Source organism: Dysidea avara, chromosome 6 (assembly GCF_963678975.1).
Source record: "Dysidea avara chromosome 6, odDysAvar1.4, whole genome shotgun sequence".
Lineage (NCBI taxonomy): Eukaryota > Metazoa > Porifera > Demospongiae > Dictyoceratida > Dysideidae > Dysidea > Dysidea avara.
This window is the reverse complement of record NC_089277.1, coordinates 35,571,366-35,588,081: the sequence shown is the minus strand read 5'-3', so window position 1 is coordinate 35,588,081 and position 16,716 is coordinate 35,571,366. Positions and strand designations below refer to the sequence as shown.

Sequence of the window (16,716 nt, the reverse complement as noted above, 5' to 3'; positions counted from 1 at the left end):
TTAAAATGAAGCTTGATATATACACTAACAGGTCAAATGTAACACCAGAAAACATGCTTGGGCTTCTGGCTAGATGATATTATTGGCTTAAACTTCCAACTTTGATTGTCACAAGCTCAACAGATAGAGCAGTATGTGTAACATTGGGTCATAGCAATCTTGTTTCCTGAATATGGCTGCCAAAAACGTATATGCTGCATGTATTAGTTGGTAGGTCAAGCAATGTGATGGAAGTCTAGGTCTGCTTAATAGAGCTGAGAGGTTAGATGGAATGGCTATAATATAATGCTACCAAGATCCATGCAGGGTGACCAGTTTAAGGAATATGATCACGTTTCAGGACATTGTCAACAATTAAATTGGTTACCTGTGTGTGATCAAATCAAGTTTAAATCTACTTGTGCTATGTTTTGTTACTATAACAGTAACAGTAAGCCCTACTTACAGGGTAGTTAGTCCTTGATCCACCAATCCTATTTGGTCCCCAACATAAGTACTACACACATTGCAAGGACAGCTTTGCTAACCTACAAACTTGTCATCTCTCCTCTACCAAAAAGTTTTTCTGCTCATCAGCCACTGCTTGTTGGAATTCCCTCGCTGTAGCCACATGGGCTACTTGTGATTATAATGAATTTACATCCTCTGTTAAGGACTTTTACTTGATAGCTTATCTTGTATTATCAGTATTGTTGTATAGCTTGTAGTTGTGTTTTGTAGCTAAGTAGTTGTGTTTTGTATTGTGTTTATTGCTGTATGTACTCGAACAGCTTTTGCCAACTACCATGAGGTTAAACAAATAATCAATCAATTAGTCAAACCAGTAATATAAGCTAGGAGGTAAATCTCTCTTAAAAAGCGGGAACAATTGTACTTGTAAAACCAATCATAGTACATGCATCTCCCTGGGCCCTGATCAAGAGTCATGGAACAGCCAGTTTAAAAATTGTGACTTGTCAGCTGGGTTGACTGACACAAACTGGCCAGGTTAACAATCATGTTCCATCTGGCCAAATTTGTGGGTATCTTTTTCTTTTTTTTTTGCTATGTTGTCAGGTTCTTTAATTATTTTCATTTCTTTCCCGTGATAGATAGACTACCCTTGCCACCTCGCTTGCCACCACCCCCATGCAGCACTAGGTGCCTTAAGTGGTGGATAGTTGGAAAAACCAGCATTCACTCTATCAAGACAACAATATTAAATCACTCAAATTCATTGGTGTTAGCTGCATGGCTGCGGCAAGGTGTCACACGACTATATTTTACTCGAGCGATTTTATACACTGTGCACACGCCGCAAAAACAACAGAGTTTCCCGCGCGTATAGATGCCACGTGAACAGTACAGTGGTAGTTCGTGTCCGTGGTGTGATTCAGTGTTGAGTTTGGTGTCGACGTTTTCATGATGAAGTACAGTCTTCGAAGTGAGTGTAAATAGTGCTCGACAGTTGTTAACGCGTATCAAGCCTACAGTAGATTTATGCACCTACAAGTCAATATCCCCATCGCCCTTCCTAAGTTTCATCAGCCTTAAATAACCTGCTAATGGATCGTGAATATCGTTATTTTAAATTATTTTACTCTCAGTTATAGTAAGTGTATTCACATGATTGTTTCTTCCTGCCCCCACAGGGCTTAGGGAGGGGGGGTTCAGGAACCCCCCTGTAAAGTTTAGACTTCTGCAAGCAGGATCCTAACACACCATTTAGTGTGGCAGGACAAAATAAGTGAGCAATATAGTGTAATGGCACAGCACAACAATTGATAAAACTTACATTCATCTCTCAGGGAAGGATTTACAAAGGTAACATGAGCCCTCTTCAAAACTTGTTAAAAAGATCGATATACTCTAATAGAGCAGTCAGGTATATACTCTAATAGAGCAGTCAGGTATACTCTAATAGAACATGCATGTAAATATCCATGTCCATATGAAGTTTTTCAGACATTCCAACATTAAATGCAAAACTTAGCATGACCTTATACTGCTATAGCTTTGGTGTGCAGTGTTTAAAGATATAGAGCTCCAGTAATTTATCACTTGTGTTATGCGAAATGAATTCATGCTATGCATATTTGTATAGTTATATTGTTCGATCGTCATTTGTATTAGTGGATTCATGGCTCCTATACCACAGTGAGATATAACCATCACTTACAGATTACTAGCTATATGTGTCTCTATGTGTTATGCTGTCTGTTTCCACTAGGTGACTTTATCTAGTACTACCTTCATCCCAGGGGCACTTAATGCATCATAATTAATGTACTTTTTGCATAAAATATAGCAATTTGCTGAGTTTTAATTTATTAAAATATTGAAAGTCTCTCAGCGGCTGGGGGCTGCGCCCCCAGACCCCTGCTTCTAGTAACTCAATGCTGGTGCTGGAACCCCCCTTCAAAAAATCCTGACTACGCCCCTGGGCCCCATACATTTCATAGCCTCTAAAATCTATTATTATTATTATTATTATCAATTTACCACAGACCGGGAAGGACAAGTACAAAAGGTGTAAGCCTGTACAAGGTACTGTCCAGAATACAAAAATAACTACAAAATAAAACAAAGACAACATTACACAACAAAATACCTATACACGAAAGCAATACAACATTAACAATAAATTACTTAGAAAATGCCACAGAAGTGTTTATATGCAGCATGGCGAAAGGCAGTATGGGTTGCAATTCCCAAGATATCAATAGGCACTTGATTCCAGACAAAACATACCTGTACAAAGTAAGAATACCTCCTAGCATAATTGTTGACAGGGGTGGTACAAGAGAAAGAGAATGACTACGTGTAGCCAACGTGTTGTAAGTACAGTACTTCAGGAACCATTGTGACAAATGTCCTGAAGAGTACAAACTGATAAATAGTCACGCCTGGAACACAAGGGAGGTAAATGCAACTTTTGATAACAGGTTTCATGGGGAAGAGACCAAGAACATGTGGTTGGGTTCCAACGACTACCACAAGCCCACCGTGCAGCACGTCTCTGGACAGCCTCCAACAAATTCACATCTTTAGCAGTATGTGGAGACCACACTACACAAGCATACTCCAACAGTGGCCTTACTATAGCCTTGTATGCTCTACATCTAGCCTCCGAATCACACCCAAACATGGTATGTTTTAAAACATTCCAAACCCTAGTAGCCTTAGTAGCAACAGCCTGACATTGAGTAGACCATTGTAATTTGCTATTAATTTGAACCCCCAGATACTTCACAAGATTAGTCCATTGTATTGGTTGATCTCCAATAAAATAAGTAAAAGTAATAGGCTTCCTTTTGTTGGTAATAGATAAAGCCTCACACTTAAGAGGATTCAAATTAAGCTGCCACAGTTTAGACCATGAGACTATAGCAGAGAGATCATTCTGTAATAGCTGGCAATCTTTCACTGATTTCACACAAAAATAAAGGAGTACATCATCGGCAAACAGCTTTAATTTGCACACATTAGGTATTGAAGACAGCTCATCTATGTAAAGTAAAAACAACAAAGGGCCCAGAACAGACCCTTGTGGCACTCCAGAAGTGAATGGTGCCCAATCTGAGTAAGAACCATTTACAACCACCCTCTGAAATCTCTTAGTAAGGAAGGAGCGCATCCATTCTAACAGATTACCACTTATCCCAAGGGATTCTAATTTCAAAAGTAGCCGTTCATGTGGAACCGAGTCAAAAGCTTTGGCATAGTCCAAAAACAAGCAGTGAACAGACTCACGGCGCTCCAGTGAGAGTGTCCAGTCATCTAAAGCTTGAAGCAGAAGTGTAGTTGTAGAACGATTCGGTTGAAAGCCATACTGGTGTTGACTCTAAAGGTCATTTTTTCTCAATACTGAATATAAATGTTTGTGAATTATACGTTCCAAAACTTTCACAATGATTGAGGTCAAACTAATTGGATGATAATTGTCAGGAGAATGTCGGTCGTTTTTCTTATGAATGGGAACAATGTTGGCAGAAATCCAGTCAAAAGGTAACGATCCTGAAATAACAGACTTATTCATCACTCTACTCAGTGAATAGCACACATGATCAGCTGTTAGCTTCAGCATACGAGGTGTAATACAATCAGGGCCACAGGACTTTGTAACATCCAGAGAGCTCAACTGGCCAAGAACATCATCAGGTGAAATTATGATTGAATCAATAGTAGTAACTGGGGAGATCTTAGGTTTAAGCTCATTAAGATTCGATACATTTTCTTTTGTAAAAACTGAACAGAAATACTGATTAAAAACACCAGCCTTCTCAGAATCATCTGCAACGTTATGTCCAGCATGAGACAGTGGAGGAATTGGAGTTCTAAACCTCTTAACTGAGTTAATCCATCGTCAAAATCTCTTAGGGTTAGAATGATAACTCGCAGACACAGAAACTGAATGATTGATAGTATCGTCCCGACAGCACTTGCGCACAACATTACTGAATTTTCTATACTGATCATGAAGTGCTGGAGTGGGATTGAGTTTATAAGCTTTGTATAGTTGTCGCTTTTTGTGAATTAGTTCAATGGTTGAATGGGAGAACCAATGCTTGAGTTTACGCTTACTCCATTTTACTGATGGAATCTATGCTTCTCTATTGCACGTATAGCTAGGTAGTACAGCGTTTGAGATTGAATGGAAAGGGGGTACGCGCTGTATGTAGATCTGCGACGCCGAAATTATGCTTTGACTTGTGACTAAGAGCCTTTTTCAATCCTAGACTGGTGACCTATCGACGATATTCAGTACTTTTCGATTGTGGGTTGGAAATTTTCACCCTTGACCGTTTTTAAAATAGTTATTTTAACAGGGAGACAGCATCAGCGAAGTTGTTTTTCAGTTGTGCCCCAAAATAAATTACAAATTAAAGCTTGGCTAAATAATTCATCTTAAAACTATGTAGTGATTCCACTTCAGTTAATAAGGTGGAAAGGCTATTCCAATGGCTGTGCCATGATAATACATATTCCGTTGACTTGGTACAAATTTGGTTGCCTTGACCTTTTACTTAGACTGTGGTCACAGATCTACCTACAGTAAGTGTCTGTATGTCACCCTTAGGTAACCAACCAGTTAGGGCAAAGGTGGCTTTTCATATCATTTTTTGTGAGGATATACCAAGTAGTGGCAAACAAATCCCCACACAGTGTACTTTAGTAAACTGTAGGTTATTCATCCAGGAGGCCATAGCCTGTAGTGATTAAATTCCTCAAATGTCCCACTGGCGAAGGTCAACTGGATTTAATTTCTTGGTAATCCCCTATGTATATCCACTGGAAGGGGCATATCAAGAAGTATACAGTGATTTGGTCCAGCTGCACCGATTTGTTCACCATTTTTAAAAACAATTTTCCCAGGCTGGATGGACTGGCCCCAGCACAAAGATAGCACATGCTGGTCTTGTACACTATTTTAACTTTAACAGTTTCCTTGTACGGATTAGTGTTGTCGATATTTCGCACCTTGTTCAGCCCTGATAACCGAATTATCGCTTGTCAAAATGATTCCGAAGTCAGAGATAAAATATGCAGGCAATTCTGAGCAAGATTAGTGTTGTGTTTTGACACCGGGTCTGCCTATGTAGCTCAGTCTGGTTAGTGATGTACGGCGAAGCTTTACCTATAAACAAGAAAATGGAACAGTTAGTAATTTTAAGTTCAATTAGGGATCATAAACAAATAGCAACAAGGAAGGTTGCCTACACCTGCTAATACAGGGAACCTTGATTATCTGAACACCGATTAACCGAACTCTCGAACACCAAATTGACTGTTCAATTAGGGTATTTTGTCAGCAAGTGTATGCTTTATTAGAGTAGTTGAGCAAAGATCTGTATATAAATGTATGGAAGTTTGATTTTATGTACTGTTTGATTATATGAACACCCTTTCCCCCAATTAGTTTGGTAATCAAGGTTCCACTGTATGCCATTTCAGTCATGCATGGTAGCTACAGCTAGTCTGAATTAGGGATTGGATTTCCACTAGTATATCTGCAGGTGTAGACAATCTTCCTTGTTTCCCTACTACAAGGGTGTGACACACAGGCACTCACTGTAGGTAGATCTGCGACCGCAGTCAAAGTCTCAGTCAAAGGTCAAGTCAAGGGTAAAAATTTCTAACACAATCGAAAAGTATTAAAATATTGTCACTAAGTCACCAGTCAAAGATTGAAAAAGGCACTTAGTCACAACCTGACACTTAGTCGCACTTTGACACTGCGTGGTCGCAGATGCATATCTATGTGGCATCCCTGTGCTACTTTTTCTTTCTATAATTGAACTTAACATTACTAAATTTTCCATTTACTTGTTTGTTTACTTTTTAAACGTTATAGAACCCTGTGCAAACCACATCAAAAGAAGGAATGGTGGCAGACATAACGTTTTCGTCTAAACATGTGCCTCAACCATCAATTGCTGTCTGAAAAGTCAGTAGCCATTACGCTTTGTTGCCAGCTATGTTCAGCCCCATCACACAGCATTGCGAATGAAGAGCTGTTCAAAAAGTGCCTCTACAATCATAGTATAGCCACTAAGAAAATACAGATGATTTCCTTTATTTAATTTTACTCACACTCTCTTGAGACAATGATACCGTAATCAACTTACAGCTCAACAATGAAATGTGAGGTGGAGTATATTTATCCAGTATGCAAATGCCAATGTAGTACACTATTCTGGCGTTTATAAGAATAAGATTTTAGCACCCTGGCAATTCAAATAACTGCTAGATGTGTGTTGTTCAATAATAACTACTGTGTATGAATTACCAGACATGTAAGAGGTTAGTTGACCCATCTTAATACCAGTAGATATACTACACCGATATAATGTGATGTATAGTGTAATAGTTTTGTTTTGCAGTGCAGAAATCACAAAGCATCTCAGGGAATGTAGTGGGAAAGGGGCTTACAGCTTGCACAGAGGGGGGAAGTCTAGTCATCAGCTTATTTTGTTATGTTACTTGATATGTAGATCGTGATCTCCAGAGTGTTCCTGACAACTTGAGGGTAACATCACATGATCCACAGGTATGTGGTAGAGCTATTAACAGTTGTAAATTGAGTGTGTTGATGTGTGTTGTGAGACTTTTTAAATTAGGCAGGTTGTGGGTGCAGACTTTTCTTGTAACAGTTTGTGGTCAGCAATGAAACTATACCTGAATGTCTGTCTGTGCTTGTCCATATAGACCATGTGAACTAAATGGTAGACAACCTGTACTAAAGGCTGCTTCACTGTGCATCATCAACAGACGCATAGTTCAGAGAATACATTTCTTGACTAATGTCATCATGGACACTGGCTTTGTCAGGGGAGGACAGGTGTACAGAGCTTATGATAATGTCCAAATACTGGACAAAATCCAGTCAAATTGCATAGATGTCTGACCATAATGCAATTTGTCCAGACACAGTGTCCCATCAAAGCAAGGAGGGAGCCTGAGGGCTGAGCTGGCATGCTTTCAACAGTAATGGTCACTTGGTTGCCAGAAGATAATATACATTCTTACAACCCAAGGGAGTGACCACAAATGTACCAATGCCAACCCTCTGGTGTACTGTAAGCACATGCTGCTGCAGTAAGGCATGTGACAGACTATGATGTTCATTTGCTATGTTATAGTGGACATATTAGGCATTCATCTTCCACATGTCCAGTCAATTTTGGCTATTTTGTCTGGCCAATTCTGGTTTGCCAAGACATTGTGACAGGACAACAGAATTCTTATTATAAGCTCTGGGTGTACTATAATCCTTGACTTTCCTGGTTGGTGGTTTTTCAGAATCACACACATTATCAATTTGGACTCATAAGGGTTTGTCACTAAGTGGACCAATCACTCTACCCATTGAAGCCTCTTTCTCAAGGTACAGTATTCGTCCAACACTGATTAATGCTGTCAGGCTGATTGAATGTTTCTCTAAGCACTAACACACTTGGCCTTAGAGGAGTTATACCCAATGCGAAAGCCATATTCTCCTCTCATTACACTTCCTGATGGTTCTATTTCCAATTCTGTGATTGGCCTGGGGTTAATTTAGCAAATACGCTAAAGCTATTTTGTAAGTTAGTTGTCAATATCAGACCTTGCACATAACAACAGCAACACATACCAGCAATGGATCAATGGTCACTTTTTAAAAGGGGGATTTTAGAAATGTTTCTAGTCCCCTAATGGTATAGATATGATTTTTAGCATACGAACTAGGAAGTCTGGTATTTTAGAACCTCTATATAAAATAGTGCTTAGCAGTATTGAGGAAATTGTCACGGTATATTGGTAAATGCGGTACCGCTCAAACGGAATGTCGATTGCGAGTGATTAAAAAATGCGCTAATTAAAGGGCGTGGCACCCGTTTCCTTCACAAGTATTCATCCTGATTCGTATGGGAGAATACTCATGAAGGAAACTGGTGCCACGCCCTTTAATTAGCGAGTTTTTACACAATTGAGAGATGCGAGTGAGTGCGATGTTACTGCTGTAGTTAGCTTGTTACTGTGACCATTGCATCATTTCTTGGGCCTATCTGAATAGTATGCAACCCAAAAACTGAAGAATGTAGTTCAGTACAAGTATATTACCAGTATATCACCGAGCACTATTGGTAAACTAACCATTTTTATTTTATTGTCAGTTTAATGTAGCTATAGGTACTTGATACCTACCACTTCAACTGTTGCTAGGCTCTCTGTTACACAAATAATGTATAACAAATCACAATGACCAAGTGATCATGAATAGATGTCATTAAGTGACTGTTCTATTAGAGTGGTTTACTGTTCTAGTAGAGTATCTCGGTCTGTTTAATAGAATCAAGGCTGGGGTGTTAGCTGTGTTTGTTATTTTTATTTATGTTGTTGTAATAAAGTGGTTGAGTTGTTTTGATGAAGACAATGATTGTAAATATTCAATGGCGACACTATAACTAGCTATACAGTAGATCCTCAGTTATCCGTGCCCTTGTTTATCCAAAATTGGAAATGACTGTTCTATTAGAGTATTTTGAGCACACATGTATATGTTCTATTAGAGTATTTCAACAGAGCTTTGTATATAAATGTATGGGCATCAGTTATCCAAACAATTCACTTAGCTGAACACTTTTATCATTGCCTGAGACACATTGTGGTTCGGACGACAAGGGTTCACTGTACCAGTTATAGTTTTGAAAACAAACTCCATATTGGTCTGCCATTTTATGCAACACTTGTTTATCACGTGTCACTTTTATTTCAGTTAAAAACAGTTACCAAGACATGTTCAACCAAAAGGAGTAGATCTTCATGTGATGATGATGAAGCTATCACTAATGCACCAAAGAGGAGTAAAACTGATAAGGTTGCTGTGATCAAAAGGTTTGCATATATCGTCACTTGCAATATGTACATGTGTCTTATTGGATGTGTAGAAGATCAAAGAGATTAGCTAAGAAGGGAACTACTCATTATGAGGAACCAGTTGTATCAGATGATGATGACACGTGTGAGTGTAGTAGTATACATGTACAGTGAAACCTCTCTTATCCAGGCGGTCTGGTACATACTACTGTCCGTATCTCAGAAATGTCCGTAACTAAGAATAGCATGCTATTATGCTAAAGTGATAATTTGAAAAACAAATATTGCCATTATGGCTATCAGTTAGTACTATGTAGTTTAGTGGGCAGAGGGGAAGGGGTAGTTGGCCCTGAATATCATGAGTAATATATATGTAGACAATATCTTGATTGGGGCTAAATCTAGTAAACAAACCTTTGATATTTATCAAGAAGCAAAGGCTATCATGAAAAGGCAGATACGGTTGGATGCAGACATGGACACGATTATTTAAAATATATACTTTTACAGTTACAAAACAGTTATTTTTCATACCTAACGTTGTTTATACGGCAGCATTCGCTTCCAGACCCAGGCGTTGATATTATCATAGCCCTTATTCATTTATAAGCGCATGTGTGAAGGATAGACTAGCACTCTAAAGACCATATAGTGTTGTACACGTGCTCTAGAAATCTAATTCAGTGTCATAGAGATTAAACTGGCATATCCCAACCTAATCTTGTAGGCCAGGTCCTTGAAACCCTCAACAGTTGGTATAAGCGCCTGTGCCTTATACTAAAAGGCGTAAGATTGTGGATTTGGCCTGCAAAGTTAAGTTGCATAGGGTACAAGCTAATCTCTACAATTATTTAACTCTGTATTAGACTTTATAGCATGTTTACAACACTATATGGTCTTTGGCATTCTGTGGAGTGCTGGTCTAGACCTTCGCACATGCACTTATAAATGGATAAGCGCTATGATAAGATCGACACCCAGGTCTGGAAGCGAAGACTGCTGTAAAAACAATGTTAGGTATGAAAATAACTGTTATATAAATATAAAGTGCTTTTTGAAAATGTCCGCGTCCGACTGTATCCACCTTTTCCAACTACCCAAGGGGAAGTCACTACAGAGCATTCATGGTCACTCCCCTGGGCTGTAAAAATGCATTATCACCTAGCAACCAACCTATTTTGTGGTTATTAAACAAGCCACAAAATAGGTAAACAGCAACCTTTAGGCTCCCTCCTTGTGGTTTTATCTAAACCAAACTTCATTATGGTCAATAAACTACAAACCACATGACCAATTTAGGCTGTCCAGATAATAGAGGTCCGGATATGGGAGGTTCCACTGTACGTTAGTCTTGGATCCCAGTAGATACATAGTTTGTACTTTCTCAACTATATAAATGTACTTGTACTTATGATCAGTTCTTTGTCAAGTACTTCTATATACTTAGCAGGGGCGGATCCAGACTTTTAAAAAGTGGGGTTCCACTTTGAAATTGCAACTTCAGCCTAGCTATAAGTTGAAGACGAAGACCAAAAAAAGGTCATCACCTGCTGACAATAGCTGCCACTCACCATAGATGCCTTCACTGACCAACTATATTTCCTTAATTATAACTAAATACATAGCTTGCTACACTGCCCCTCAAAGCCTGAAATTGCTGTGACTGCTCTATTAGAGTATCTCGAGTAAGAGAGGTTCTTTTAAAAGGGGGGTTACATGGAACCCTTTGAACCCCCATGGATCCACCCCTGCTTAGGATCTTAAAAAGCCGGTCCTGCTTTGATTGTATTTTAGATACAGGTAGCGACACTGTTAGAAGTTACTACACAATACATTATACTCTTAAATCATGAGATCCCTTTGGAAACAAATGTAGTCTTAATGGTAATGTTGCATGTAAGGCCTTAGGAATGCAGTCAGTACTAATTGTGTATTGCACAACCATTGAATGCTTTGGATGCCCTAAAAACATATTGAATCCATTCAAAATAAACAAACAGTGATAATCAGCAGTAAAACGTCTGTTACTTACAATGTGTTCCTATTATCTATACATGAAAAGAGACTAAATTAATTTCTCTATCCTTCTGTGGTCATACACTGTAAATAGGATGAGTGAGACCTGAGTCACTGCTGAAATTAGAAATGTTTCCACACAATTAGAAAATGTTTCCACACAATTAGAAAATGTTTCCACACCAAGCTCCCCACAACTGATATATTCATGAGTTCAGAATCAGAAAACCATTCAGGAACCCTAGCACATTGTAATGGTTGTGAATCACTTCAAAGAAAATACTAAATCACCATGACAGGCCAACAAGTTATCAATGTATTCAGTGAGCCCAGATGAGTCTTCAGTGAGCCCAGATGAGTCTTGTTCTCTTATTGGTGCCTTCATTGCAGTAATCAGTAGGTTTGGCCCCAGAAAACATTTTTTTCAGCTAAATTTTTACAGGTTCATAAGTTACCAATACAATGGCTTAGCATATTTACAGCAGACAAATGCCACACAGCATAGAAATCAATGTAGTTTCTAGTGCTTAAATTTCTTTCTTGAATTCTATATGAAAATAGCTTTGTGTCCAAAGTTGTTCATTTTTCGTACATTTCATGGCTACAGTGATTTTTCAAAAGTTTCTCCAATAGAAGAGCCACATCCCCTCTCTAGCTAGAGCATGTACATGTACATGCCATTATGAGGCTTCTTTCAACCTCTTGGTATAAATACATATTTAACCATGATGCTACAGAGCACGAAATATTTCAAAACACAATTTGCCAACATATAATTTTGTGCCAAACATGTGTAGTAATGCCTTTCTTCCTGTCCACTACACTTTTGGGGAACAAGTGTTTACACAATAAAGGTATGCATGAAAATGTTAGGTGCATGGGTAACTTAACTCCTTTACCCTAAACTACACAATGACTGAAACTCTGCATTTACTTGATGTGAAGGAATTAATGAACAACAGCTACAACTCATGTTTATGTGGTTCAAATTATTACTCTGTGTTCAATTTCAATTGTGAGTTTAATCTCAAGAGTCATATGTGGCATTCAGTTGTTCTTGTTGCAGATGACAACTACACTTGTCCTCACTGCAAAGTAAAATTCATGGACAAAAGTAATTTTGATATTCACTTGAAGTACAGTCAAGCTTGTCGTGATGCTAATCCACAAGTCTTCAAATGTGGGAAATGTGGAGAAGACTTAACTACACTGATCAACCTTCAACAACATATAAGGAGACATGACCAAAATGATTCCCTGGGTGTAAAGAAGGTAAACAGTACAACGAAGAAGCTTGTCAAGAGGTCTAATGGCAAAAAGCCCAACCAATGTGAATATTGTAATAAAACTTTTTCAAGATCCAACGGTCTACGAAGGCATATAATGACCCACACTGGGGAGAAGCCATACCAATGTCAATATTGTAGTAGATCGTTCCCAGTACACGCCACCCTACTAACACATTTGAGAAGCCGTACAGGGGAGAAACCATACAAATGTCAATATTGTAGTAAATCATTTTCAGCAACAAAGAATCTACGAGCACATTTGAGAGTTCATACTGGAGAGAAACCATACACATGTCAATATTGCAGTAAAGCATTTGCAGATCATCACGGCTTTCGAAAACATTTAAGAACTCATACAGGTGAGAAGCCTTACAAATGTCAATATTGTGGTAGAGCGTTCAATCAAAACAGTGGCTTACAAACACATTTAAGAACTCATACAGGTGAGAAACCTTACACGTGTCAAAATTGTGGCAAAGCATTTGCAAGGTCTAGTAGTCTACGAATACATTTGAGAACTCACACAGGCGAGAAGCCTTACACATGTCATATTTGTGGTGAAGCATTTGCAAGATCTAATACTCTGAAAATGCATTCAAAAAGTCATACAAGGGAGAAGCCATACCAATGTCAGTATTGTAGTAAAGTTTTTACAACAAATGGGAGTCTTCAGTCTCATGTAAAAACTCATACAGGAGAAAAGCCATACCAATGCCAACATTGTAGTAAAGCATTTGCAACAACTAGTCATCTACGAACACATGTAAGAACTCATACAGGAGAAAGGCCATACCACTGTCGATATTGTAGTAAAACTTTTATACAATCAAATGCTCTAAAATCACATGTCAGAACCCATACAGGGGAAAAGCCATATCATTGTCAGCATTGTACTAAGTCTTTTGCAAACTGGAGTAGCCTAAAAGCTCATTCATGGGATCATAAAGGGGAGAAGCCATTCCAATGTCAGTATTGTAGTAAAGGATTTACAAACAAGAAAGATCTACGAAAACATGTAAGAACCCATACAGGAGAAAAGCCATACCAATGTCAATATTGTAGTAAAGCGTTTACAACGAAAAACAGTCTGCGAATACATACAAGGACTCACACGGGAGAGAAGCCACACCGATGCCAGTATTGTAGTAAAGCTTTTACAACAAGTGGTCATCTTAAAACACATATAAGAACTCATACAGGAGAAAAGCCATACCAATGTCATTTTTGCAGTAAAGCATTTACAGTCAACTGGACTCTTCAATATCATTTAAGAACTCATTCAGGAGACTGAGGTACCCTGATGTTATTACTGTAGAACTACTTATTTTTGTAAGAGCATTCAACCCCAAGAAAACCACATGCACATTGCTGTAATGTATCAATATACTTATATACTAGATGACAATATTGTATACTACAAAAGATTTAGTGTCACACACTGTGGACAGAGCGCTCTGGCTGGAAGTAGAAATTTTGTTTGGAACAATTGAAACTGATTACCCTTAGAATGTATGTATAATGTAGTCTAAACATTAGTGCTGAAATGAATAACATTTTTTACTATTCAAATAGTTGTGAACAAAACGACCAAGTATTCTTAAGCATGGATTTCATTGAATAAGTACTAAAACATTTGTTAATAAGTAAAGTAAAGCTGGTCAAAACTAACCCCTTTTAGCTCAATAGAATTGCTGCAGAGTTTAAAGGTTAAAGTTCAACGGATTTGGGAGTCCAAACTCAAGAAGCTTTGCTTGGTTAACTTATAACATGAATTAGCGAAATTGTACAGTAAAATCAGGTTACAGTATGTCACTACAGTATACATTACTGGTGTACATGTAAGAATCTATAGTCTTGAAGTCCTGTCCTGATCATCTGCCTAGCTACATGCTGCACTATTTAGTTTGTTAGCTAGGAAGTGACCAGAAACACAGATGACATTGAAGTGGAAGGTGTCATTAGACTTCCAGCAGACCTTCAAGGTATAAGGCTCATCATGGTCCTGATGATATCCCAGGGAAGGGAAATGCTTCCTTTATATAATAAGCATTTATGAAGTTGTGGAAGGGAATTCCTGGACAGGTCAAACTGTAGTTGTACATGTGCAGCACCTCCCTTTGAATTTAAAGGGATGCTGTAATTAGCTGTTTATGTTGACAAAGCCCTCAATAGGTGTATGTTTAAGCTCTATTAGTATAGCTAACTGCTTTTCATAAGTAAGAAGGCTGAACCACCTATAAAAAGTTTAAGGCCTCTAGCTAACCATCCTTCTGCAATCCTAGCCTTTCACCAGTGTTAATGTCCAATGTGCAATTTATTTGCAAGTAGCTAGGAGGGATTATAGCATTCTCACTGGTCTCTAGTGGGATAAAACCTATATATATATATACAGTGGTCAAGATCATAGTTTCTTTACACTAAAAGTAAATGTTAATGTGTAGAGAATTGATCAAGCATAAAATGTCTGATAATTGGGGGTCTAGTCTGGGAGCGCAACCACAGATGTCACTCTTAATTAATATTAAAATGTTTACTAAAATTAATAGCTTAGTTACAAATGGAACCATTTCAACCCAAGCATCAAGTTTCTAGCTAATAAGTACCAGTATAAGCCATTTAATATAAGTTATTATTAGAATGGTCTTTCAAATTTGATTCACCAGACGTTTTTGATTGTAATGGTTCAATGCACAAAAAGGTATTATATACATATATGCAGGAGTGGATCTAGGATTTCCCAAGCTTGGGGCACCAATAATAACTTTCAAATGAAGCATACAGTGTTCACATTTTGTTTTGTTCTAAAGCTGAGAATTTTTAGAAACTGTGTGGAGGAGCTTGATCGAGTACTGTATTTTCGTGGGTGCATGCAGCCACCCATGCAGATGCTGTAACCCTGTTAATTTTATAGATGCTTAAATTTTTAAAAGGAAGAATTTTAACTCAAGCATGCAAGTTTGCAGCTAATTACCCACCAGGTAACTTAACTACACATTAAAAAGTTATTTTGTCTTTCAGAAAAACTGATGTCTTAGTACATAATAGGTATATATATAGACTTGTAACTTTTATGTAATTGGTATTTCAGTATTGTAATTGTTCATGTGCAGTGTACATGAATAGGTGAAGAGGAAGAGGTTCAATTTCAGCTCACACACTGGTCTTTGTTCCTTACAGTTTTAGTGATCGATGTTCTATTAGAGCATTTTTATTTTAGCATGCAGCTTTAAATTATATCTAGTGGTTTTAATTCACTGCTAAAAAATAATTTGTTAATTTCCTAGAAGAGACTGGCTCTTCCCTACTTGCTCTTTCCATCTTTTCATTGCCCAAATAATTATGCTTTAGATGTTATACACCTGTACTGTAGCTTTTATTAGTCTTCTAGCTAGCACATGGTAAAAGTTTGGAGAAGGGGTGTGCCTCAGCACCCCATGCACCCCCTAAATCTGCCCTTGATACAATTTTTTAAAATTTTAAGCAATTGGTATGGCAGCACAATGGTATTATAGCCATGCACGAAAATAGACATTCAATTTCAGCTCACACAGTGGTCTGAAATTGAATGGTCACACAGTAATTTCCCAGCATCTATTTCCCATGCACCTCTTTGAAATGATTTTTTTAGCTGGATGGAAAGTGCTTTGTATAAACACCCATTTTATTGGATCATTAACCTCTTATATAGCAAAAGTTAGTCTTATTCCTGTCATAAAAATAATCATCACAGAATGTCCCTTTTTGTTTAGTTTGTAGCTGAATCCTGTTAAGCTATCCAATACAATATAGCTCTGTATAAAAATCAATGAAAGTGTTTTTTACATTTAAATCCATCTAGTCAATTATTCTATAATCATGCCAATGTTCTCAATTGGTCACTAGGATGCACATATAACTCATTTCATCGTGATTCCTTGTAATGCATGTAGGAGATATAAAGCAATATGTGAAGTAGTATAAATCATTGCAGATGTTATAGAGTAGTTGACCATCCTATTAGTCTTGTGTGTAGTCTTTTTCTCCCATGACGCTTGTTAATTACTATAGCAGGCACTTATAATTTCTAATCAAT

The 16,716-nt window shown here is 37.9% G+C and overlaps 2 protein-coding genes across 2 annotated transcripts in view; both read left to right on the top strand.

Moving 5' to 3' along the window:
* LOC136259439 (protein NLRC5-like) overlaps positions 1 to 7,387 on the top strand; it is a 36,939-nt gene extending 29,552 nt beyond the window's left edge. The window contains exons 5-7 of the mRNA XM_066052925.1: positions 6,975 to 7,030; positions 7,101 to 7,111; positions 7,189 to 7,387. Coding sequence (XP_065908997.1) covers positions 6,975 to 7,030; positions 7,101 to 7,111; positions 7,189 to 7,387 — 266 coding nt within the window. The remainder of the gene's footprint in view (positions 1 to 6,974; positions 7,031 to 7,100; positions 7,112 to 7,188) is intronic.
* Positions 7,388 to 12,267: 4,880 nt separating this feature from the next.
* On the top strand, positions 12,268 to 14,179 carry LOC136259438 (zinc finger protein 709-like). Its single transcript, XM_066052924.1, has one exon. The coding sequence runs from the start codon at positions 12,268 to 12,270 to the stop codon at positions 13,933 to 13,935; it is 1,668 nt and encodes a 555-aa protein (XP_065908996.1). The 3' UTR covers positions 13,936 to 14,179.
* The last annotated feature ends 2,537 nt before the right edge of the window (positions 14,180 to 16,716 follow it).